Source organism: Balaenoptera borealis, assembly GCF_965194805.1.
Source record: "Balaenoptera borealis genome assembly, chromosome: X".
NCBI classification, from domain to species: domain Eukaryota; kingdom Metazoa; phylum Chordata; class Mammalia; order Artiodactyla; family Balaenopteridae; genus Balaenoptera; species Balaenoptera borealis.
The window spans coordinates 70,248,964-70,276,408 of NC_138881.1; the positions used below are offsets into that span (position 1 = coordinate 70,248,964).

At 35.4% G+C, this 27,445-nt stretch overlaps 1 protein-coding gene across 2 annotated transcripts in view; it reads right to left on the bottom strand.

Moving 5' to 3' along the window:
- The window catches only part of HDX (highly divergent homeobox), a 180,922-nt gene that overhangs the window by 32,139 nt on the left and 121,338 nt on the right, over positions 1-27,445 (bottom strand). For both annotated transcript variants that reach the window (XM_082377176.1, XM_082377177.1), the window contains one exon: positions 8,993-9,200. In XM_082377176.1, coding sequence (XP_082233302.1) covers positions 8,993-9,200 — 208 coding nt within the window. The remainder of the gene's footprint in view (positions 1-8,992; positions 9,201-27,445) is intronic.

A 27,445-nucleotide genomic window follows, 5' to 3' on the forward strand; every position in this document is an offset into this window, starting at 1 on the left:
TATTATAAAACTTCTAGAAGAAAACATAGGCAATAAGTTCTTTGACATCAGTCTTAGCAGTATTTTTTTGGATATATATCCTCAGTCAAGGAAAACAAAAGCAAAAATGAACAAACGAGACTACATCAAACTAAAAAGCTTTTGCACAGTAAAGGAAACTGTCAACAAAACTAAAAGGCCACCTACTGAATGGGAGAAAATATTTGCAAAGGATGTATCTGATAAGGGGTTAAGATCCAAAATATACAAAGATCTCATACAACTCAATATCAAAAATACAAACAACCCAAGTAAAAAATGAGTAGAGGACCTGAATAGACATTTTTTTCGAAGAAGACATACAGATGACCGACAGGAAAAGATGCTCAACATCACTAATCATCAGAGAAATGCAAATCAAAACCATGGTGAGATATCACTTCACATCTGCCAGAATGCCTATTATCAAAAAGGCAAGAAATAACAACTGTTGGTGAGGATGGGGAGAAAAGGGAACCCTCGTGTACCATTAGTGGGAATGTACATTGGTGCTGGCAGATACTATGGAAAACAGCATGGAGACTCCTCAAAAATTAAAAATAAAACTACCATATGATCTAGTAATTCCACTTCTGGGTATTCACCAAAGAAAATGAGAACACTAATTCAAAAAGATATATGCACCCCTATGTTCATTGCAGCATTGCTTACAATAGCCAAGAAATGGAAGCAACTTAAGTGACCATTGATAGATGAATGGATAAAGAAAAATCTGGTATACACACACACACACACACACACACACACACACACACACACACACACAGTGGAATATTACTCAGCCATAAAAAGAATGAAATCTTGCCATTTGCAAAAACATGGATGGGCCTAGAGGGTATTATGCTAAATGAAATAAGTCAAACAGTGAATGACAAATACTGTGTGATTTCACTTATATGTGGAATCTAAAAAACAAAACAGATGAACAAACTAATCAAAAAGAAATAGAGTCATAGATACAGAGAACAAACAGGTGGTTGTCAGACAGGGTGGGGTGGGGGCAGGAGAGAAATAGTTGAGGAAGATTAATTGGTAGAAACTTTCAATTACAAAATAAATTAGTTACAGGTATGAAATGTACAGTGTGGGGAATTACAGTCAATAATTATGTAATATCTTTGTAGTGACAGATGACAACTATACTTGTCATGGTGAACGTTTTGAAGTGTATAGAAATATTGAATCACTATTTTTTTATATCAGGAATTAACAAAGCATTGTAGGCCAATTATACTTCAGAAGCAAACAAACTCATACAAAAAGAGATCAGATTTGTGGCTACCAGAGGCAGGGGGTGGGTGGATGGGAGATTGGATGAAGGTGGTCAAAAGGTACAAACTTCCAGTTATAAGATAAATAAATACTAGGGATGTAATGCACAACATGATAAAGATAATTAGCACTGCTGTATGTTATAAATGAAAATTTTTAAGAGAGTAAATCCTAAGAGCTCTCATCACAAGGAAAAAAAATTTTTTTTCTATTTCTTTAATGTTTCTATATGAGGTGAGGGATTTTTACTAAAACTTTTGTGGTAATCATTTGATGATGTATGTAAGTCGAATTATTATGCTGTACCCCTTAAACTTATACTGTGCTGTAGGTCAATATATCTCAAAAAACTGGAAAAAGAAGTTTGCATGCTGTAAGTATGAATGAGTAGTCAATCCCTGGCTGTCATACTAATAAAACAGCAATGAAATTTTTTAAAAACCTCGATAGTTTAAAAATGAGAAAAGAAAAAATAAAAGAAAAATTAACTCAGAAAAATCAGTGTACTAAAAAATTCTCTGTGCTGAGCTAGGGGAAGTGGCTAATTCACAGCATGGTGTGTCTACAAGATAATCCTCTGTCTTAAGATTTCCCCTACCTCTGTCCCTTAGAAAAATAGGGCTAATGTTTCTCTCTTTTCTTTCTGCACAGCCATGTCATAGATTATTTGGATAAATACTAGTGGAAGTTCTCAGCCCCTCGGTAATGAACAATTTATTTCACCATAGAAAGCAGAACAAAAATAGTTATCAGTTCTCCTAAGATTTTTGAGTCCATTCCTTCCCATGGAAAGATATATAAGGGTGCCGTGTATGAACATGGGAAATGACTAGGAGGAAAACATTGCTCATCCAGGAACTCACATATGAGTGCATTGAGAATTAAAGATATTCAGGGAAGGGGTTTCCCTGGTGGCGCAGTGGTTGAGAATCTGCCTGCCAATGCAGGGGACACTGGTTCGAACCCTGGTCTGGGAGGATCCCACATGCCACGGAGCAACTAGGCCCTTGAGCCACAACTACTGAGCCTGCGCATCTGGAGTCTGTGCTCCGCAACAAGAGAGGCCATGACAGTGAGAGGCCCGCGCACCGCGATGAAGAGTGGCCCCCGCTTGCCGCAACTAGAGAAAGCCCTCGCACAGAAACGAAGACCCAACACAGCCATAAATAAATAAATAAATTTTAAAAAAAAGGGCTTTAAAAAAATATATTCAGGGAAGTTTTACCAGAGTTTTAGCGCAAAGTCCACTAAAAATTCAATTGATTTTTTTCTATAAAAGAGTGGTTCCTAACCCTCCTACACTGTGGGTGGGAATGTAAATTGGTACAGACACTATGGAGAACAGTATGGAGGTTCCTTAAAAAACTAAAAATAGAGCTACCATATGACCCTGCAATCACACTCCTGGGCATGTATCGGGAGAAAAACATGGTCCAAAAGGATACATGCACCCCAATGTTCATTGCAGCACTGTTTACAATAGCCAAGACATGGAAGCAGCCTTAATGTCCATTGACAGAAGAATGGATAAAGAAGATGTGGTACATATATACAATGGAATATTACTCAGCCATAAAAAGAGAATGAAATAATGCCATTTGCAGTAACATGGATGCACCTAGAGATTTTCATACTGAGTGAAGTAAGTCAGACAGAGAAAGAGAAATATCATATGATATCGCTTATATGTGGAAACTAAAAAGAAACGATAAAAATGAACATACTCACAAAACAGAAACAGACTTAGAGAATGAACTTACGGTTACCAGTGGGAGAAGGGTGGAGGGAAGGGATAGTTAGGGAGTTTTGGGGATTTATATCATGTACACACTGCTATATTTAAAAAGCATAACCGACAAGGACCTACTATATAGCACAGGGATCTCTGCTCAATGTTATGTGGCAGCCTGGATGGGAGGGGAGTCTGGGGGAGAATAGATACATGTATATGTATGGCTGAGTTGCTTTGCTGTGCAACTGAAACTATCACAACATTGTTAATCGGCTATACTCCAATATAAAATAAAAAGTTAATAAAAAAGTGGTTCCTAGATAGAGGAAATTTTATTAATTATTAGGACATTTCAAATCACTGCATTTCAAGTCCTGTGTAATCAGCAACTAAATGAAATGAAGGAAGGGAAAATTGTCATCAGATTTAGCTGCAGAGCTCGTATTAGTACTGGTGCCCTCAGAATAGGAGTTATATTGCTCATCAACAGATCTTTACTGATATCATTCCTTAGAGGTTTGCCTTACATTTCTGTTCTCACTTGCTCATACCTTGGTACACAGTTCTGCTTTACCAGCAACAGATTCATCCATCATTTGATTCTTTTATAAGATGCATATAAAAACTGTTTTGAGGATTTCTAAAATAAAAAGGTATGAAATGATACAGCTGAATAAGGCATGTTTTCTTTTGCTTACAGATAGCTTCCACATTTGTAAAAGTTTGAAAGCTAAATACTGTCAATTTGTCTGGTTATTACTCAACAAAAGCAGCTCTCTTAATTGGAAAATAAACAAATAAGTAGAATTACTAATCAGTGAAAACTCTAGAGGGCACTATATGTGGTGGCCGCATGCTCACACTAAGTAACTGTACGCAGAATTATCTTTCATGTGCCTATCCACATACATAATAGGTACAGCTGAAAAGAGGCTTTGTTATAAAATTTAATGAATTTAACGTTATAGATGTTAATTGTTTCTATACTTTAGACAGTTCACTTCTCAGGATAGTATAAATTTTTAAAGTTGCTCAACCATAAATATATTTTGGTAGACACAAAACTTGAAATTAAGGAGCTGAGTCATCTATTACATTTGCTAAAGTTTGCAGTTGGGTGTGGGGGGTGAATCCAGGTAGCCTTTTCTTTATCAATCCCAACCACATCTCCTTTCACTTCACCTCCACACATGGAAAGGCAAAGAAAATGGGAGAAGCGAAGGTGGGAAGTAGAAGGAGGAAATTAGAGGTAAGTCAGAAGCTATGTATCAGGGAAGTACCTACTCTCCCAGAAGCAAAAGAATGGACTTGAAACCACTAAAAGATCAACAGCACTTTTTCGTGACTTTGGCTAACCCTGCCTTTTACTGTGTTTTAAAAAATAATCCTTGTTTTTGCTTGTAGAGTTTTTTTCTAGAATATTTAAAGTGATTTTAATTGTTTTTTGACATATAAAATGTGAGCCCTGATTTAAAGACATTTTTTTCTTCTTAGACATTTAAAAGACTCTAACCCTATTGAATCAACAGCTGTATTATAAAGGACCCTGAGTTTCAAGTTGTTAGTTTTTTGAAATAGTATGGGAAGCTACTCTGATTATCTTGCCTCCATATCTCTAAGATGTAATTAATGGAAGCTCAAAGTAAACATACATTCGACTACATTTTCATAACTGGAAGATAATATGGTCAGCATATTTTAAAGGTATTATATTAATCTAGGCTGGATGATACAATTCACTTAATTGTCACAAAAGAATCACACAGTTAAATCAGATTAGTATTTTCCATCAGTAAAATGAGGATGATAACAGGACAGCACTAGTAGGAAACCATACAGAAAAAGACTCTTTTCAGTATTTGAAAATTCTTTTATGCTTTTATTTTGCAATTTATGATGAGAATGAAAAGGTTACCATGCAGCTCTGAAAAATAAGCCACCGAGAGGAATCCTAGGCAATCTCACTTCCCATCAAGTATTTTTTGATTCATGCATTAAATGCTCTCTCCTTTTTCTCATTAGATCTTGATTACTATGTCAGCTGTCTAGAGAGCACGCTATTAAATGACAAAGGATGCTAGTGTAGGAGCAGTGGTCCATTAGCAACCTTAAAATTAACTCACTTTTTTCCCATTAACTACTTTATTTTTTAAAATTCCCTTTTAGGTGGGGAAGATGGAGTTGGGGAATCAAACTCCCCTTAAGGGCTTATGTAATTTCCTTTTATCAGAATATTTCCTCACAGCTCTCTGACCCACCCATAGAAACACACAAATCCCTACTTCCCCACTATCCCTCAAATAGCTGTCAGACATCATTCTCTAAGGATCTATTTAGAATCACTGAAAATATTTGTACACAAAAGCTGCACATAATTAATGTATACAATTTGGTGAATTTGAACTTGTATATACTTTTGTTGCCATCACCACAATCCAGGTAATAAACGTATCCATCACCTCCAAAAGTTTCCTTGTGTCCCTTTTTTTGTGTTACAAATGCTTAACATGATTTACCCTCTTAAGTTTTTAAGTATACAATCACTTATTACTAACTACAGGCACTGAGTTGTTCAGCAGTTCTCCTCTTCTGTAACTGTAACTTTATATCCATTGAACAACATCTCCCCATATCCCTCTCCCTCCACTCCCTCATACCACTGTTCTATCGTCCACTTATATAACTTTAACCGCTTTAGATGCCTTATATGAGAGGAATTTCTACTCAACCTCTATGAGACCATTGAGATAATGATGCCTCTTCCTTCTGAAATCTTTTTCTTTCCTTGGTTTTGGTAATAGCATACTATCTTGATTCTCCTATATTTGACTGTTCTTTCAATGGCTCCTTTTTCTCCTCCAGAAATCTGGATATTTCTCAACACACTGTCCTTGTCCATCTTCCTTTCTTGTTTTCCATTTTCTCACCTAACTAAATCATCTATTTCTATGGCTAGACATTTTTTTTTGGCCTCGATGTGGGTGACTCCAATATTTCTTCTCATATCTTACCCCTTCTTCTGAGCTCCAGACCCATATTATCCAAGGGTCTGCTGCACAGCTCCACATGGATGTCCTGCCCTCATTTAAAACTCAGCACATGCAAAACTGCATTCATCTTCCCACATTATCCTATCCATTTAGTGCAGTAACAATAAAAATCTTAAATGAATTTGGGGAAGGGTATTGGGTAAAGGTATGAACTAAGTTCATCCAGAAGAATCAGTGTGCTACAAGAGCTAAGAATGAGAGCCTTGCCAGATCTTCAGATATCTTACAAAAACCACAATTATAAACAATCAGATCAATCTAACATAATAGGAAATCCAGAGTTTAATCCATGTGTGTATGTATACATACATGAATTTGTGTCTATCTATCTCTCTATTTCTCTGTCATCTATCATCTATCTATCTATCTATCTGTCTATCTTTGATTAAAAAAAGCTACACAAACTCACTGGAAAAATGCTGACTTATTCAACAAATAATGTAGCGGCATTTGGTTAATCATTTGGAAAAACAAAATTAGGTATTGTCTTCACGTATCTTAAAGCAAAACAATTTCTAGGTGGGATAAGTATCATGTTGTAAAAATGAAACCATAAGGATACATGAAGCAAACATGGGGTATGTTTACATAATTGTAGTACAAGGAAGGATTTTGTAATCCTGGCACCAAAGTCACAAACCATAAAGGAAAGAATTGGTATATTTAATAATACAAAAATTACAAACAAAAGTTCTGACATTTGAAAACCCCATAAGCAAATTTAGAAGGCAAAAATAAACTGGAAAATATAGTATAATTACCCTGATCGATAAAATAAAAACAAACAAAATGGGCCAATGCAAAATTCTTTCTCTCTATTACAGATGCAACCCCCCCCACTATATATTATATGATTCATTTATATGAAATGCCCAGAAAAGACAAATTTATATAGTCAGAAATCAGATCTGTGGTTGCCTAGGTTTGGAGGTGGGAGTGGGTACTGGCTGAAAATGGGCTCAAGGAAATTTTTTGAAGTGGTGAAAATATTCTATAATTGGATTTTAGTGATTTGAAGAGATTATTCTAAAATTTGATTTTAGTGATGGTGATGGTTGTACAACTCTATAAATTTACTAAAAATCATTGAATTCTACTTTTGCAATGGATGAATTTTATTCTATGTAAATTAAACCTCAATAAAAGTGTTCATAAAAAAGGTGTCAGGAGAGGACTCTTTCTATGCTTGAAGTCAAATGAAAAATACTTCTCACGGACAAATGGTATAATTACATGTTATTATTTGAATTCTCATTTAGGGAAGCACTGAGAAGTATTATAAAGATGATCCGGCCTAATTCCCTTATTTTGCAGATGAGAAAACTAAAGCATGATGAATTAAATACTTTGCCTGAAGTCATATAATCAGCTAGTGGAAGATCTAGGACTTGTACCCAGGTTACCCAACTACTAGTCTGGTATTTGTCACATTATACCATAATCTCTTTGATTACAATGCATTTAAATTGCTCTAACCCAAATTGACTAGAATTCCAATAAAATTAAAACGATCATATACTATAGTTTATGGATTGTTGTAATAACCAATATTTTGAATCATGGAGATCATTATTGTGGTAGATGAGTGTCACTTTTTGTTATGACGATGTGGGAGACTGCTTAGGTGGAAGCATTAAAAATCAAAAAGGTAAAATACAAGTGTTGATGAAGATATGGAAAAAAGGGGTAGAGCCATTATGAAAAACAGTATGAAAGTTCCTCAAAAAATTAAAAATGAAACTACCATATGATTCAGCGATTCTTCTTCTGGGTATATATCCAAAGGAAATGAAATCAGTACCTCAAAGAGATATCTATGCTTCCATGTTCATTGCAGGATTCATCACAGTAGTCAAGGTATGGAAACAACCTAAGTGTCCATTAACAGATGAATGGATAAAGAAACCGTGGTATACATATACAATGGAATATTAGTCTTTAAAAAAAATCCTGCCATTTGCAACTGCTTGGATGAACCTAGAGGACATTATGCTAACTGAAATAAGCCAAACACAGAAAGAAAATCATTGCATGATCTCACATATGGAATCAAAAAAAGTCAAATACATACAAGCAGAGAGTAGAATGGTAGGTACCAGGGTGAGGAGGTGGGGAAAATGGGGAAATATTGGTCAAAGGGTACAAAATTGCAATTACATAGGATGAATAAGTCTAGATAACTAATGTAGAGCATGATGACTAAAGGTAACAATACAGTTGACCCTTGAACAACGTGGGGGTTATGGGCACCAACCCCCCTGCACAGTTAAAAATCCAAGTATAAATTTTGACTCCTCCAAAACTTAACTACTAATAGCCTACTGTTGACCAGAAGCCTTACCAATAACATAAACAGTTGATTAACACATATTTTGTATGTTATATGTATATTACATATATTTTATGCATTCACGACATACCTTTTTCTTAACTTTTTCGATATTTCTAGGCTACACGGTTTGTCTGCAAGTTTTTCCAAATTGTTGCAAATCTCCAAAAATTTTTCCAATGTATTTATTGAAAGTGGACCAGTGCAGTTCAAACCCATGTTGTTTAAGGGTCAACTGTACTATATAGTATGCTGGAAATTGGCTTTGGGAGTAGATTTCAGGTGCTCTCACCACACACACACAAAAAGGTAACTATGTGAGGAGATGGATATGTTAATTAGCTTGACTGTAGTAATCATTTCACTATGTATATGTATATCTAAATATGTTGCACACTTCGAATATATACAACTATTATTTTAAAAGAGAATAAAAATATGTCTATTCTTTTCAAATGTTTAACCAAATGTTTTGAGGACTTTAGATTTGAAGTACAGTAAGCTGAAAAGCAAGTAAAAAAGCATCAAATTCACAAAAGATATCATTAGGAGGTGGAGCATATAAAATACCTTGCGAGCTTCCTTCAGACAAACAGATGGATACTTCATCATTTCTGTCATTATCCTCTCCTACTTCAGGCCCAGCTTCCTCTCCTGGTGTGAGTGCAGATAAAGAACCAGATTCGGGTTGCTCAGAAAAATCAGCAGGGCCTCCTCTTGGAGGTGGAACTTCAATCCCCATTAAACGATATTTCCTTCTTCGATTCCCAATCCAAGTCTTTGTAAGAGAAATAGAAGAGAAAGTTTTGTAAAAATAGAAACCTTAGCAGTTCTAGCCATTAAAATAATGAATGGATACTACATAAAATATGATTAAAAAGAATAAGTAGGTACCTAGAATAATGCAGTTTTATTATTACTCAATAACCTAAAATAAAAGTAATTGCTTTTATTTTAAAATACCTTATTAGAAGAAATATTTATCTAAATACTCAGACTTTCAAGCAACATGCAGCCCGTCGCAGAACACTTTTTTGTTTTTGTTTTTTTTCTGGTGAAAATTATCCACCAAATATTTCAAAAGAAACATGAATTGGTTCTTTTCTGAAAGGAACCAGGCATGCAGCTCTAACTATAGTTCATATCCCATTTCCAATCTTGCTCTTCGTACGTGAAAATGTGCCTTCTAGTAACTTTGTTTGGCTCCATAATGACTACCTGGGTATTTAAAGTATTCTAAAATTGCATTTTATTAGATTTAGAACCAATTTTTTAAACTTTTTATAGTAAAATAAATTTCGAGTTACAGGAAGTTGCAAAAATTGGTCTTCTTCACTCAGTTTTCTCCAATTTACATTTTACATAATTATAGCACCATAACAGAAAAAGGAAATTGATATTGTACAATATATGTGTACAATTCTATGTTCCTTTATCACACCATTCTTCTCCTCCCTCCCACCATCCTCAACCCCTGGCAACCACCAATCTGTTTTCCACCTCTATAATTGTGTCATTTTGAGAATGTTATATAAACGGAGTCATACAGCATGTGACTTCAAAAATTTCAAAAAATTGGCTTTTCTCATTCAGCTTAATTCCCTGGAAATTTATTAAATTCACATATATCAATAGTCCATTCCTTTTTATTGCTAAGTAGTCTTCCATGATACTTATGTACCATTTTGTTTCTGTTTCTTTGCAATGTTTTTTTAACCCTTCACTTGTTGGAGGACACTTGGGTTGTTTCTAATTTTTGGCTATTATATACAGCTAAAAAGCTTCTATGAACAGTCATGTACAGGTTTTTGTGCTGATGTAAGTTTTCATTTCTCTAAGATAAATGCCCAAGAATGCAACTGCTGGGTCAAATGGTAATTATATGTTTAATTTTAAAAGAAACTGCCAAATTGTTTCCATAAAAGTTGTGCCATTTTATATTCCTACCAGCAATGTATGAGAGATCCAGTTTCTTGGCATTCTTGCCAGGACTTCGCATTATAAGTAATTTTTTTTTTAGCTGTTCTCATTGGTGCATGTAGCAATAGGTCATCAAGTTCTTAATTTAATTTCCCCAATGGCTAGTGATGTTGAAAATCTTTTCATGTGCTTTGTGCCATCCATATATCAGTGAAATGTCTCTTGTCCATTTTATAATTGTTGTTTTTTCTTTAATATTAAGTTTTTTTTAAATTAATTAATTAATTTATTTATTTTTGGCTGTGTTGGGTCTTTGTTTCTGTGCGACGGCTTTCTCTAGTTGTGGCAAACGGGGGCCACTCTTCATCGCGGTGCGCGGGCCTCTCACTATCGTGGCCTCTCTTGTTGCAGAGCACAGGCTCCAGACGCACAGGCTCAGTAGTTGTGGCTCACGGACCTAGTTGCTCCGCGGCATGTGGGATCTTCCCAGACCAGGGCTCGAACCCGTGTCCTCTGCATTAGCAGGCAGATTCTCAACCACTGCGCCACCAGGGAAGCCTCTAATATTAAGTTTTGAAAGTACTTTATATATTCTAGATATGAATTTTTGTCAGATATGTGGTTTTGCAAAATTTTCTCCCATTCTCTAGTAGATATGAGTTCTTTGTCAGATATGTGGTTTGCAAATATTTTCTCCTCATCTGTAGCTTGTATTTTCATCATCCTGGTCTTTTGCAGCACAAAAGTTTTTTTTAATTTTGATGAAGTCCAAGCTACTGCTTTTTTCTTTTATGGATTATGCTTTTAGTCCTATTCCTAAGAATTCTTCACCAAGCCCTAGGCCACAAAGATTTTCTCCTATGTTATCTAACATTTTTATAGTTTTATTTTTTACATTTAAATCTCTGATCCATTATGAATTCACTTTGTATAAGGTGTGAGACTTACATCAAGGTTAATTTATGTTTTCCTATAGATATCCAATTGTTCCAGCACCATTTCTTGAAAAGACTCCCTCCATTGAATTGCTTTTGCATGTTTGTCAAAAATCAACTAAGTTGGCCATGGTTGTGCAGGACTATTTCTGGGCTCTCCATTCTGTTCCAATGATCTATACGTCTTATCACCCTGCCAATACCACAGTCTTGGTTACTGTAGTTATATAATAAGTCTCGAAGTTGGGTAGATGGATTTCTTCCACTTTATTCTTTTTGTCAAAAACTGTTTTAGCTATACTAGCATATTTCCTTTCCATGTGAATTTTAGAATTATCTTGTCTACATCAACAAACAATCTTGCTGGAATTTTATAGGAATTACGTTAAGCCTGAATATCAATTTGGGGGGAATTTACATTTTTACTATGTCGAGTCTTCCAGTACATGAACACAGAATGTCTCTCCATTTATTTAGAATTTCTTTTATTTCTTTCATCAGTGTTTTGTAGTTTTCAGCATACAAGTCCTGTACATGTTTTCTTAGAGTTACATGTAAGTATTTGATTTTTTGAGTGATTGCAAATAACTTATTAATATCTCAAATTTCAATTTCATTGCATTCATTTTTACTATATAGACATGCAAATGATTTTTATATGATGATCTTGTATCCAGAGACTTTGATGAATTCACTTATTAGTTGTAAGAGTGTTTTGTAGATTCTTTAGGATTTTCTACACAGCTAATCATGTGTATCTTTTATTTCCTTTTCTCGATTTATTGTGCTGGCTAGAACTTCTACTACCAAATTGAATATAGGTGGTTAGAGTGGACATCTTGTTTCTGGTCTCAGAGGGAAAGCATTCTATTTTTCACCATTAAAGTATGATGTTAGCTGTAGGTTTTAGGTGCTTGTAGATTCTTTTTTGGGGAGATTTTTTTGAATTCAATTTCCTTAATAGTTATAGGACAGCCTAAATGTCCATTGACAGATGAATGGATAAACATGTGGTATATATATACAATGGAATATTACTCAGCCATAAAAAAGAATGAAATAATGCCATTTTCAGCAACACAGATGGGCCTAGAGATTATCGTATTAAGTGAAGTCAGACAGAGAAAGACAAATATCATATGATATCACTTATATGTGGAATCTAAAAAAATGATACAAATGAACTTATTTACAAAACAGAAATAAGACTTACAGACATAGAAAACAAACTTATTACCAAAGGGGATAGTGGGGTGGGGGAAGAGATAAATTAGGAGTTTGGGATTAACATATATACACTATTATATATAAAATAGATAACCAACAAGGATCTACTGTATAGCACAGGGTACTATATTCAATATCTTGTAATAACCTATAATGGAAAAGAATCTGAAAAAGAATATATATATATACATATATGTGTATATACATGTAACTGAATCACTTTGCTGTACACCTGAAACTAACACAACATTGTAAACTAACTATACTTCAATTAAAAAACGGTTAACAATAAATAAATGAATGTATATATTTTTTATGTTATTCCTTATGTCCTGTGGTCCCTAGCAGATGTGAGTTCTTTCCACCCTTCACAGTCTTCTTATATTTGTTTTATATATAATGTCCAGGGATTTTAGTTGTACTTAGTGGGAAGGATAGGGAAAATTATGTCTACTCCAACATTTTTTGGAAGCCACAGTCTAAAACCAATTTTATTCTCAAGTTTCTCATGCAATTTTCAAAAAGCTCATTTTATATGATTAGAGTTTGTAACCTTTATAGTTTTGACATGTGACTCTACAAAGTAGAATTGCCATGCCAATCTACAAAGTGGAAGAAGAATTCTTAAAACCTGTGTATTCTCTTTTAGTGTAGAAAGTCATTCAATAGCATTTCATAATTTCAGATCTAAATTTGATTATGGTACCCTTTCTTTGTATAAAAAGTAGAATTGCTTCTATACAACAAGGTCCACATCAATACAAAGCCACCTTAGATATTCTCTAATGTAAATAAAAAACATGAATAAAGTTAACTTTTACGTGGTAAGATTTTGCAAAAAAAAAAAAAATGCAGGGCAAAACAGAAGAACTATTCAGTTAGTCCAAGAAGATTAATTCTTCTTTATAATTTTGGGGGGGGGCATTTTCTCTTCAAATTCAGGATATGTAGTACCTTTGATGTATTTAGCATTCATTGCTAAATGTGAAACCTGAAACACATGGATTGCTTTGTAGGCTCCCAAGTGAAAATTACCTGGTAGAAAAGGAAAATATTTATGGATATTAATTTTCCTAGCTTTGCTAAATTCTCCCATAGAAGAAACACTATTTAAAAGAATATAGTTCCATTTCAATTTCCCAGTATATGGTCTCACTGAGAATAAGCTACTAGACTTCAGAAAAAGTAAAGAATTTCAACTTCTTACTAAAGTTCCATTAAATTGTCATGTACTTTCTCTATTTCCTGTCCTTGAATACTGATGCTTATCAAATACTGATGCTTCTTTTTCACAATAATCTTAGCCACAGATGCTTGGGAAAATGATGGTGTGGGCAGAAGAAGAACGATACCAGTTTTCTTAGGATGCTTTTGGCTTCCTTTGGGTCATAAAGGCTTGGGAAGAGAGAAGAAAACAGAAAACAGAAACCAATGTCCATTTATTTTCAACTTCTTTTTTCACCCTTCTTGGGAGAAATGAGTGATTATATACTGTATAATGATAAAGGTAAAATAATATGTGAACATTGGGAATATATGGGAATTTATTACATACTACGGCTGACATAGTTCCTCTCTGGATATTTCTCAAAACTGGAAGGCACCAGGAAAATAATTCAGTATACAAACATAATCTTAATGGGTTTATTACATTTTCAAAGAATCATAGAAGATGGAAGGGATCTTAGAAGCCAACTAGTCTAACCTTCCATTTAAGGTAAAAGTTCCTTCTTCAGCATTATAGGTGGATGGCTATTCAGTCTTTGCATGAAAATTTCAGGAATATGGAACATACTACTTTGCAAGGTTCCTCAGTCCAGTTTTTGGAGAGTTTTTTTTTTTTTTCCAAAAATGTTCTTCCTAAAACTGAAACAGTATCTATTGTCTTATTAATTCTAGGCCTTGGTTCCAGTTTTTCACTATGGAACCACCTTACTCCAAATAGCCTCTTCTACATTCCAGGTATCAATTATGTAAAGAGTATTTATTCCTATTTTTGGCTGTGCCATGTGGCTTGCAGAATCTCAGTTCCCTGACCAGGGATTGAACCCAGGCCATGGCAGTGAAAGCGCCAAATTCTAATCACTAGGCCACTAGGGAATTCAAGTATTTATTTCTTTGTTTCAAAATAAATGCCCCAAATGTAGTATAATACAGTTTTTCAACCATTTTATATGACCCATGGTCAAGTTATTTTATCACTCTGGGACTCATATTACTTAACTGAGGAAACTGGAAATTGAGATAATTGGTTTCCAAATCTTTAGTCTCCTGGATAAACTTTATCCCTCCAGAGTTGCTCATAAATTTATAGAATAAGTATCTTCTATAACTATTTATAGAATAAGTATCTTCTATAACCATAACTCCTATGTATTGACAGCTCAAATATATTAGCTATTTAAAATGAGGACCCTCAGGCCCTATTAGCTTCTAAGTACATTTCTATTAAAATAATAAAAAAAAAACAATATTCCAAACTGCCATTAGTTTAAATGTATATTATTATATATTTGTATTCTGTGTGCTATAAATAGAGGGCACACCTTTCTGTTAAACGTTCATTCGTTCAAAGGAAACCCTCTTACAGTGTTGGTGGGAATGTAAATTGATGCAGTCACTATGAAAAACAGTATAGAGGTTTCTCCACAAACTAAAAATAGAACTACCATATGATCCAGCAATTCCACTACTGTACATATCAAAAAATAAAAACACTAATTCAAAAAATACATGCACTCCAATATTCTTAGCAGCATTATTTACAATTGCCAAGATAAGGAAGCAAGCCAAGTGTCCATCAACAGATGGATGGATAAAGAAGATGTGGTACACACACACACACACTGCAATACTACTCAGCCATAAAAAGAACAAAAATTTTGCCATTTGTAGCAACATGGATGGACTTGGAGGGCATTATGCTAAGTGAAATAAGTCAGACTGAGAAAGACAAATATATATGATATCACTTATATATGGAATATAACAACTACAACAAATTAGTGAATATAACAAAAAAGAAGCAGACTCACAGATACAAAGAACAAACTAATGATTACCAGTCGTGGGGAGGGGAAGGGCAATATAGAGATGGGGCAGTGGGAGGTACAAACAGTTGGGTGAAAGGCTACAAGGATGTACTGTATAACACAGGGAATATAGCCAATGTTTTGTAATAACTGTAAATGGAGTGTAACCTTTAAAATAGTACAAAAAATTCATTCTTTCATTCCACAAATATTACTGAACATCAAGTACATACCAAGCACTGTTCTAGTGCTGGGGATAGAGTAGTGAACAAGCAGGCCTGATATATACCCTTGTGGAGCTAGAATTTACAATCCAGAAGATGTATACACAATAAACAAATAGACAAGAAAAATACAAATCACAAAATTTGACCAATTATTATGGAGGGAAAGCACCAACTAGAATATTTAGCCACAATGACATAGTGTAGTGAAGTGAAATCCTTTCCAAATTTGCCTATCATCAGAATTACTGGGGGAAAGGAAATATATAGATTCCAAGGTCCTTCCCTGAAAATCCTGATTAGTAGGTCTGGGATGGGGTGATCTGTATATTTTTTAACATATTTATTGGAGTATAATTGCTTTACAATGGTGGGTTAGTTTCTGCTGTATAACAAAGTGAATCAGCTATACATATACATATATCCCCAATTCTCCTCCCTCTTGTGTCTCCCTCCCACCCTCCCTATCTCACCCCTCTTGGTGGACACAAAGCACTGAGCTGATCTCCCTGTGCCATGTGGCTGCTTCCCACTAGCTATCTATTTTACATTTGGTAGTGTATATATGTCCAAGCCACTCTCTCACTTCGTCCCAACTTACATTTCCCCCTCCCCGTGTCCTCAAGTCCATTCTCTACATCTGTGTCTTTATTCCTGTCTGAACCTAGGTTCTTCAGACCTTTTTAATTTTTTTTTTTAGATTCCATATATATGTGTTAGCATACGGTATTTGTTTTTCTCTTTCTGACTTATGTCACTCTGTATGACAGACTCTAGGTCCATCCACCTCACTGCAAATAACTCAATTTCCTTTCTTTATATGGCTGAGTAATATTCCATTGTATATATGTGCCACATCTTCTTTATCCATTCATCTATCAATGGACACTTAGGTTGCTTCCATGTCCTGGCTATTGTAAATAGTGCTGCAATGAACATTGTGGTAAATGACTCTTTTTGAATTATGGTTTTTCAGGATATATGACCAGCAGTGGGATTGCTGGGCCATACTGTAGTTCTATTTTTAGTTTTTTAAGGAACCTCCATACTGTTCTCCATAGTGGCTGTATCAATTTATATCCCCACCAACAATGCAAGAGGGTTCGCTTTTCTCCACACCCTCTCCAGCATTTATTGTTTGTAGATATTTTAACTATGGCCATTCTGACTGCTGTGAGGTGATATATCATTGTAGCTTTGATTTGCATTTCTCTAATGATTAGTGATGTTGAGCATCCTTTCATGTGTTTGTAGGCAATCTCTATATCTTCCTTGGAGAAATGTCTATTTATGTCTTCTGCCCATTTTTGGATTGGGTTGTTTGTGTTTTTGATATTGAGCTGCATGAGCTGCTTGTATATTTTGGAGATTAATCCTTTGTCAGTTGCTTCATTTGCAAATATTTTCTCCCATTCTGAGGGTTGTCTTTATTCTTGTTTATGGTTTCCTTTGCTGTGCAAAAGCTTTTAAGTTTCATTAGGTCCCATTTGGTTATTTTTCTTTTTATTTCCATTTCTCTAGGAGGTGGAACAAAAAGGATTTTGCTGTGATTTATGTCATAGAGTGTTCTGCCTATGTTTTCCTCTAAGAGTTTGATAGTGTCTGGCCTTACATTTAGGTCTTTAATCCATTTTGAGTTTATTTTTGTGTATGGTGTTAGGGAGTGTTCTAATTTCATTTTTTTACATGTAGCTGTCGAGTTTTCCCAGCACCAGTTATTGAAGAGTCTGTCTTTTCCCCATTGAATATTCTTGCCTCCTTTATCAAACATAAGGTGACCACATGTATGCAGGTTTATATCTGGGCTTTCTATCCTGTTCCATTGATCTATATTTTTGTTTTTGTGCCAGTACGATACTGTCTTGATTACTGCAGCTTTGTAATATAGTCTGAAGTCCAGGAGCCTGATTCCTCCAGCTCCATTTTTCTTTCTCAAGATTTCTTTGGCTATTTGGGGTCTTTTGTGTTTCCATACAAATTGTGAAATTTTTTGTTCTAGTTCTGTGACAAATGCCATTGGTAGTTTGAAAGGGATTGCACTGAATCTGTAGATTGCTTTGGGTAGTAGAGTCATTTTCACAATATTGATTCTTCGAATCCAAGAACATGGTATATCTCTCCATCTGTTTGAATAATCTTTAATTTCTTTCATCAGTGTCATATTTTTTGCATACAGGTCTTTTGTCTCCTTCTTTTGGTTTATTCCTAGGTATTTTATTCTTTCCGTTGTAATGATAAATGGGAGTGTTTCTTTAACTTCTCTTTCAGATTTTTCATCATTAGTATATAGGAATGCAAGAGATTTCTGTGCATTAATTTTGTATTCTGCTACTTTACCAAATTCATTGATTAGCTGTAGTACTTTTCTGGTAGCATCTTTAGGATTCGCTATGTATAGTATCATGTAATCTGAAAACATTGACACTTTACTTCTTCTTTTCCGATTTGGATTACTTTTATTTCTTTTTCTTCTCTGATTGCAGTGGCTAAAACTCCCAAATCTATGTTGAATAATAGTAGTGAGAGTGTCTTCTTCCTGCTCTTAGTGGAAATGGTTTCAGATTTTCACCATTTAGAACGATGCTGGCTGTGGGTTTGTCATATATGGCCTTTATTATGTTGAGGTAAGTTCCCTCTATGCCTACTTTCTGCAGGGCTTTTATCATAAATGGGTGTTGAATTTTGTCAAAAGCTTTCTCTGCATCTATTGAGATGATCATATGGTTTTTATTCATCAGTTTATTAATGTGGTGTATCGCATTGATTGATTTATGTATATTGAAGAGTCCTTGAATCCCTGGGATAAACCCCACTTGATCATGGAGTACGCTCCCTTTAATGTGCTGTTGGATTCTGTTTGATAGTAATTAGTTGAGGATTTGTGCATCTGTGTTCATCAGTGATATTGGCCTGTAGTTTTCTTTTTTTGTGACATCTTTGCCTGGTTTTGGTATCAGGGTGATGGTGGCCTTGTAGAATGTGTTTGGGAGTGTTCCTCCCTCTGCTATATTTTGGAAGAGTTTGAGAAGGATAGGTGTTAGCTCTTCTCTAAATGTTTGATAGAATTCATCTGTGAAGCCATCTGGTTCTGGGCTTTTGTTTGTTGGAAGATTTTTAATCACATTTTTAATTTCAGTGCTTGTGATTGGCCTGTATATATTTTCTATTTCTTCCTGGTTCAGTCTTGGAATGTTGTGCTTTACTAAGAATTTGTCCATTTCTTTCAGGTTGTCCATTTTATTGGCATATAGTTGCTTGTAGCAATCTCTCATGATCCTTTGTATTTCTTTTTTGTTTTTTTTTGAACTTTTGACTTTTATTTTATTTATTTTTTTATATAGCAGGTTCTTATTAGTCATCAATTTTATACACATCAAGGTGTACATGTCAAACCCAGTCGCCCAATTCATCACACACACCCCGCACCCCCCCACGCTGCTTTACCCCATTGGTATCCATACGTTTCTTCTCTACATCTGTGTCTCAATTTCTGCCCTGCAAAGCGGTTCGTCCGTACCATTTTTCTAGGTTCCACATATATGCGTTAATATACGATATTTTTTTTCTCTTGCTGAATTACTTCACTCTGTATGACAGTCTCTAGATCCATCCATGTCTCAACAAATGACCTAATTTCATTCCTTTTTATGGTTGAGTAATATTCCATTGTATATATGTACCACATATTCTTTATCCATTCGTCTGTTGATGGGCATTTAGGTTGTTTCCATGACCTGGCTATTGTAAATAGTGCTGCAATGAACATTGGGGTGCATGTGTGTTTTTGAATTATGGTTTTTTCTGGGTATATGCCCAGTATTGGGATTGCTGGATCATATGGTAATTCTATTTTTAGTTTTTTAAGGAACCTCCATACCATTCTCCATAGTGGCTGTATCAATTTACATTCCCACCAACAGGGCAAGAGGGTCCCCTTTTCTCCACACCCTCCACAAAATTTGTTGTTCATAAACTTTCTGATGATGCCCATTCTAACTGGTGTGAGGTGATACCTCACTGTAGTTTTGATTTGCATTTTTCTAGTAATTAGTGATGTTGAGCATCTATTCATGTGCTTCTTGGCCATCTGTATGTCTTCTTTGGAGAAATGTCTATTTAGGTCTTCTGCACATTTTTGGATTGGGATGTTTACTTTTTAATATTGAGCTGCATAAGCTATTTATATATTTTGGAGATTAATCCTTTGTCCATTGATTCGTTTGCAAATATGTTCTCCCACTCTGAGGGTTGTCTTTTAATGTTGTTTATGGTTTCCTTTGCTGTGCAAAAGTTTTGAAGTTTCATTAGGTCCCATTTGTTTATTTTTGTTTTTATTTCCATTACTCTAGGAGGTGGATCAAAAAAGGTCTTGCTGTGATTTATATCAAAGAGTGTTCTTCCAATGTTTTACTCTAAGAGTTTTATAGTGTTCGTTCTTACAGTTAGGTCTCTAATTCATTTTGAGTTTATTTTTGTGTAAGGTGTTAGGGAGTGTTCTAATTTCATTCTTTTACATGTAGTTGTCCAGTTTTCCAAGCACCATTTATTGAAGAGACTGTCTTTTCTCCATTGTATATCCTTGCCTCCTTTGTCATAGATTAGTTGGTCATAGCTGCGTGGGTTTATCTCAGGGCTTTCTTTTTTGTTCCATTGATATATATTTCTGTTTTTGTGCCAGTACCATATTTCTTGTTTACATATTGTACCTTTGTAGTATAGTCTGAAGTCAGGGAATCTGATTCATCCAGCTCTGCTTTTTTCCCTCAAGACTGCTTTGGCTATTCGGGGTCTTTTGTGTCTCCACACAAATTTTCAGATTTTTTGTTCTAGTTCTGTAAAAAATGCCTTTGGTTATTTGACAGGGATTGCATTATCGATTGCTTTGGGTAGTATAGTCATTTTCACAATATTGATTCTTCCAATCCAAGAACATAGTATATCTCTCCATCTGTTGGTATCATCTTTAATTTCTTTCATCAGTGTCTTATAGTTTCCTGCATACAGGTTTTTGTCTCCCTAGGTAGGTTTATACCTAGGTATTTTATTCTTTTTGTTGCAATGGTAAATGGGAGTTTTTCCTTAATTTCTCTTTCAGATTGTTCATCATTAGTGTATAGGAATGCAAGAGATTTCTGTGCATTAATTTTGTATCCTGCAACATTACCAAATTCCTTGATTAGCTCTAGTAGATTTCTGGTGGCATCTTTAGGATGCTCTATGTATAGTATCATGTCATCTGCAAACAGTGACAGCTTTACTTCTTCTTTTCCAATTTGTATTCCTTGTATTTCTTGTCCTTCTCTGATCGCCATGGCTAGCACTTATAAAACTATGTTGAATAATAGTGGTGAGAGTGGACATCCTTGTCTTGTTCCTGATCTTAGAGGAAATGCTTTCAGTTTTTCATCATTAAGAATGATGTTTGCTGTGGGTTTGTCATATATAGCCTTTATTATGATGAAGTAGGTTCCCTCTATGCCCACTTTCTGGAGAGTTTTTATCATAAATGGGTGTTGAATTTTGTCAAAAGCTTTTTCTGCATCTATTGAGAAGATCATATTGTTTTTATTCTTCAATTTGTTAATACAGTGTATCACATTGATTGACTTGCGTATATTGAAGAATCATTGCATCGCTGGGATAAATCTCACTTGATCATGGTGTATGATCCTTTTAATGTGTTGTTGGATTCTGTTTGCTAGTATTTTGCTGAGGATTTTTGCATCTCTATTCATCAGTGATATTGGTCTGTAATTTTTAAAAAATTATCTTTGTCTTGTTTTGGTATCAGGGCGATGGTGGCCTCATAAAATGAGTTTGGGAGTGTTCCTTCCTCTGCAATTTTTGGAAGAGTTTGAGAAGGATGGATGTTAGCTCATCTCTAAATATTTGACAGAATTCACCTGTGAAGCCATCTGATCCTGGACTTTTGTTTGTTGGAAGATTTTTAATCACAGCTTCAATTTTGTTACTTGTGGTTTCTCTGTTCATATTTTCTATTTCTTCCTGGTTCAGTCTTGGAAGTTTATACCTTTCTAAGAATTTGTCCATTTCTTCCAGGTGGTCCATCTTATTGGCATAGAGTTGCTTGTAGTAGTCTCTTAGGATGCTTTGTATTTCTGTGGTGTCTGTTATAACTTCTCCTTTCTCATTTTTAATTTTATTGATTTGCGTCCTCTCCCTCTTTTTATTGATTAGTCTGGCTAATGGTTTATCAATTTGGTTTGTCTTCCCAAAGAACCAGCTTTTAGTTTTATTGATCTCTGCTATTGTTTTCTTTGTTTCCGTTTCATTTATTTCTGCTTTAATCTTTACGATTTGTTTCCTTCTGCTAACTTTGGGAATTCTTTGTTCTTCTTTCTCTAGTTCCTTTAGGTGTAAGGTTAGAATGTTTACTTGAGATTTTTCTTGTTTCTTGAGGTAGGCTTGTATAGCTATAAACTTCCCTCTTAGAACTGCTTTTGCTGCATCCCATAGGTTTTGGATCGTCTTTTTTTCATTGCCTTTTGTCTCTAGGTATTTTTTGATTTCTTCAGTGATCTCTTGGTTATTTAGTAACGTACTGTTTAGCCTCCACATGTTTGTTTTCTTTTACGTTTTTTCCCTGTAATTCATTTCTAATCTCATAGCATTGTGGTCAGAAAAGACGCTTGATATGATTTCAATTTTCTTAAATTTACTGAGGCTTGATTTGTGACCCAAGCTGTGATATATCCTGGAGAATGTTCCATGCGCACTTGAGAAGGAAGTGTAATCTGCTGTTTTTGGATGAAATGTCCTATAAATGTCAATTAAATCTATCTGGTCTATTGTGTCTTTTAAAGCTTCTGTTTCCTTATTTATTTTCGTTTTGGATGATCTGTCCATTGGTGTAAGTGAGGTGTTAAAGTCCCCCACTATTATTGTGTTACTGTCGATTTCCTCTTTTATAGCTATTATCAGTTGCCTCATGTATTGAGGTGCTCCTATGTTGGGTGCATATATATTTATAATTGTTACATCTTCTTCTTGGATTGATCCCTTGGTCATTATGTAGTGTCCTTCCTTGTCTCTTGTAACATTTTTTATTTTAAAGTCTTTTGTATCTGATATGAGTATTGCTACTCCAGCTTTCTTTTGATTTCCATTTGCATTGAATATCTTTTTCCATCCCCTCACTTTCTGTCTGTATGTGTCCTTAGGTCTGAAGTGGCTCTCTTGTAGACAGCATATAGATGGTTCTTGTTTTTCTATCCATTCAGCAAGTCTGTGTCTTTTGGTTGGAGCATTTTATCCATTCACATTTACAGTAATTATCGATATGTATGTTCCTATGGTCATTTTCTTATTTGTTTTGGGTTTGTTTTTGTAGGTCTTTTTCTTCTCTTGTGTTCCCCACTCAGAGAAGTTCCTTCAGCATTTGTTGTAGATCTGGTTTGGTTGTGCTGAATTCTCTTAGCTTTTTCTTGTCTGTAAAGCTTTTGATTTCTCCATCGAATCTGAATGAGATCCTTGCTGGGTAGAGTAATCTTGGTTGTAGTTTCTTCCCTTTCATCACTTTAAGTATATCATGCCACTCCCTTCTGGCTTGTAGAATTTCTGCTGAGAAAGCAGCTGTTAACCTTATGGGAGTTCCCTTGTATATTATTTGTCATTTTTCCCTTGCTGCTTTCAGTAATTTTTCTTTGTCTTTAATTTTTGCCAGTTTGATTACTATTTGTCTCAGTATGTTTCTCCTTGGGTTTATCCTGTGTGGGACTCTCTGAGCTTCCTGTAGTTTGATGGCTATTTTCTTTCCCATGTTAAGCAAGTTTTTGACTGTAATCTCCTCAAGTATTTTTTCGAGTCCTTTCTCTCTCTCTTCTCCTTCTGGGACCCCTATGATGCGAAAGTTGCTGCATTTAATGTTGTCCCAGAGGTCTCTTTGTGTTTCTGGAGAGTCAGTTGTTTCTTATCCTTTTTCATTTCTAATTCTACTGATTTGGGTCTTCTCCCTTTTTTTCTTGATGAGTCTGGGTAATGGTTTATCAATCTTGTTTATCTTATCAAGGAACCAGCTTTCAGTTTTATTGATCTTTGCTCTCATTTCCTTCATTTCTTTTTCATTTGTTTCTGACCTGTTCTTTATGATTTCTTTCCTTCTGCTAACTTTCGGATTTTTTTGTTCTTCTTCCTCTAATTGCTTTAGGTGTAAGTGTAGGTTGTTTATTTGAGATGTTTCTTGTTTCTGGAAGTAAGATGTGTTGCTATAAACTTCCCTCTTATCACTACTTTTGCTGCATCCCATAGATTTTGGGTCATTGTGTTTTCATTGTCATTTGTTTCTAGGGATTTTTTGATTTCCTCTTTGATTTCTTCAGTGATCTCTTGGTTGTTTAGTAGTGTATTGTTTAGCCTCTATGTGTTTGTATTTTTTACAGATTTTTCCCTGTAATTGATATCTGGTGTCAATGTGTTGTGGTCAGAAAACATACTTGGTATGAATTCAATTTTCTTAAATTTACCAAGGATTGATTTATGACCCAAGATATGATCTACCCTGGAGAATGTTCCATGAGCATTTGAGAAGAAAGTGCATTCTGTTGTTTTTGGATGGAATGTCCTATAAATATCAATTAAGTACATTGGAATGTCCTATAAATATCAATTAAGTCCATCTTGTTTAATGTATCATTTAAAGCTTGTGTTTCCTTATATATTTTCATTTTGTATGATCTGTCCATTGGCTAAAATGGGGTGTTAAAGTCCCCTACTATGATTGTGTTACTGTCGATTTCCCGTTTTATGGTTGCTATTATTTGCCCTAGGTATTGAGGTGCCCCTACGTTGGGTGCATAAATATTTACAATTGTTATATCTTCTTCTTGGATTGATCCCTTCATCATTATGTAGTTTCCTTCTTTGTCTCATGTAATAGTCTTTATTTTACAGTCTATTTTGTCTGATATGAGAATTGCTATTCCAGCTTTCTTTTGATTTCCATTTGCGTGGAATATCTTTTTCCATCCCCTCACGTTCAGTCTGTATGTGTCCCTGGGTCTGAAGTGGGTCTCTTGTAGACAGCATATATATGGGTCTTGCTTTTGTATCCATTCAGCCAGTCTATGCCTTTTGGTTGGAGCATTTAATCCATTTACATTTAAGGTAGTTTTCGATATGCAATCCCTATTACCTTTTTTCTTAATTGTTTTGGGTTGTTATTGTAGGTATTTTCCTTCTCTTGTGTTTCCTGCCTAGAGAAATTCCTTTAGCATTTGTTGTAAAGCTGGTTTGGTGCTGCTGAATTCTCTTAACTTTTGCTTTTTTGTCAAGATTTTAATTTCTTCATTGAATCTGAATGAGATCCTTCATAGGTAGAGTAATCTTGGCTGTAGGTTTTTCCCTTTCTTCACTTTAAATATATCCTGCCACTCCCTTGTGGCTTGCAGAATTTCTGCTGAAAGATCAGCTGTTAACCTTATGGGAGTTCCCTTGTATATTATTTGTTGTTTTTCCCTTGTTACTTTTAATATTTTTTCTTTGTATTTAACTTTTGATAGTTTGATTAATATGTGTCTTGGCGTGTTTCTCCTTGGATTTATCCTGTATGGGACTCTCTTCGCTTCTTGGACTTGATTGCCTATTTCCTTTGCCATATTAAGGAAGTTTTCAACTATAATCTCTTCAAATATTTTCTCAGTCCCTTTCTTTTTCTCTTTTTCTTCTGGGACCCCTATAATTCAAATGTTGGTGTGTTTAATGTTGTCCCAGAGGTCTCTAAGACTGTCCTCAATTCCCTTCATTCTTTCTTTCTTTATTCTACTCTGCAATAGTTATTTCCACTATTTCATCTTCCAGGTCACTTATCCGTTCTTCTGCCTCAGTTATTCTGCTATTGATTCCTTCTCGAGAATTTTTAATTCCATTTATTGTGTTCTTCATCATTGTTTGTTTGCTCTTTAGTTCTTCTAGGTCCTTGTTAAACATTTCTTGTATTTTCTCCATTCTGTTTCCAAGATTTTGTATCATCTTTATTATAATTTCTCTGAATTCTACTTCAGGTAGACTACCTATTTCCTCTTCATTTGTTTGGGCTGGTGGTTTTTTACCTTGCTCCTTCATCTGCTGTGTGTTTCTCTGTATTCTCCTTTTGCTTAACTTACTGTGTTGGGGTCTCCTTTTTGCAGGTTGCAGCTTCATAGTTCCTGTTGTTTTTGGTGTCTGCCCCCAGTGGTTGAGGTTGGTTCAGTGGTTTGTGTAGGCTTCCTCTGGAGGTGATTGGTGCCTGTGTTCTTGTGGATGAGGCTGGATCTTTTCTTTCTTGTGGCAGGACCACATCCAGTGGTTTGGTTTGGGGTGTCTGTGATCTTTTTATGATTTTAGGCAGCCTCTCTGTTAATGGGTGGGGTTGTATTCCTGTTTTGCTAGTTGTTTTACATAGGGTGTCCAACACTGTACCTTGCTGGTTGTCGAGTGGAGCTGGCTCTTAGTGTTGAGATCGTGATCTCTGGGAGAACTTTTGTTGCTTCATATTATGTGGATCTTGGAGGTCTCTGTTAGATCAATGTCCTGAACTCGGCTCTCCCACCTCAGTGGCACAGGCCTTACACCTGGCTGGAGCACCAAGACCATGTCCGCCACACGGCTCAGAAAAAAAGTGAGAAAAAAAGAAAGGAGGAAAAAAATAAAATAAAATAAAATTAAAATGTAATTAAAATAAAAAATAAGTATTAAAAATTTAAAAAAATTATAAGGTAATAAAAAAAGGAAAAACAAAGAAAGATAGCAAGAAGAAAGCAGCCAATCCAAAAAGCAAACCACCAATTATAACAAGCGCTAAAAACTATACTAAAAATCAAACAAACAAACAAAAAAAATGGACAGACAGAACCCTAGGACAAATGGTAAAAGCAAGGCTATGCAGACAAATCACACAAAGAAGCATACACATACACCACCACAAAAAGAGAATAAGGAAAAAATATATATCTACATATAAGAGAAAAAAAAGGAAGAAGAGGACAACCAAATCGATAAACAAATCTACCAATGATAATAAACTCTAAATAGTAAACTAAAATAAACTTAAAATCAGAAACAAATTAGATGCAGAAGGCCAACCCCAAGTCTAGAGTTGCTCCCAAAATTCAGCACCTCAATTTTGGGATCATTTGTTATCTAGTCAGGTATTTCACAGATGCAGGCTGCATCAAATTGATTGTGGACATTTAATCCACTGCTCCTGAGGCTGCTGGGAGAAATTCCCCTTTCTCTTCTTTGTTTGCACAGCTCCTGGGGTTTGGCTTTGGGTTTTGCCCTGCCTCTGCGTGTAGGTCACCTGAGGGTGTCTGTTCTTTGCCCAGACAGGACGGGGTTAAAGTAGCAGTTGTTTAGGGGTCTCTGGCTCACTCAGCCCAGGGGGTGGCAGGGGTATGGAATGCAGGTTGAGCCTGTGGTGGCAGAGGCCGGCATGATGTTGCAAGAGCTTGAGGTGCACCGTGTGTTCTTCTGGGGAAGTTGTCCCTGGATCATGGGACCCTGGTAGTGGTGGGCTGCACAGGCTCCTGGGAGGGGAGGTGTGGATAGTGACCTGTGCTTGCACACAGGATTCTTGGTGGCTGCAGCAGCAGCCTTAGCATTTCATGGCTGTCTTTGGTGTCTGTGCTGATAGCCTGCTCATGCCCATCTCTGGAGGTTGTTTAGGCAGTGCTCTAAATCTCCTCTCCT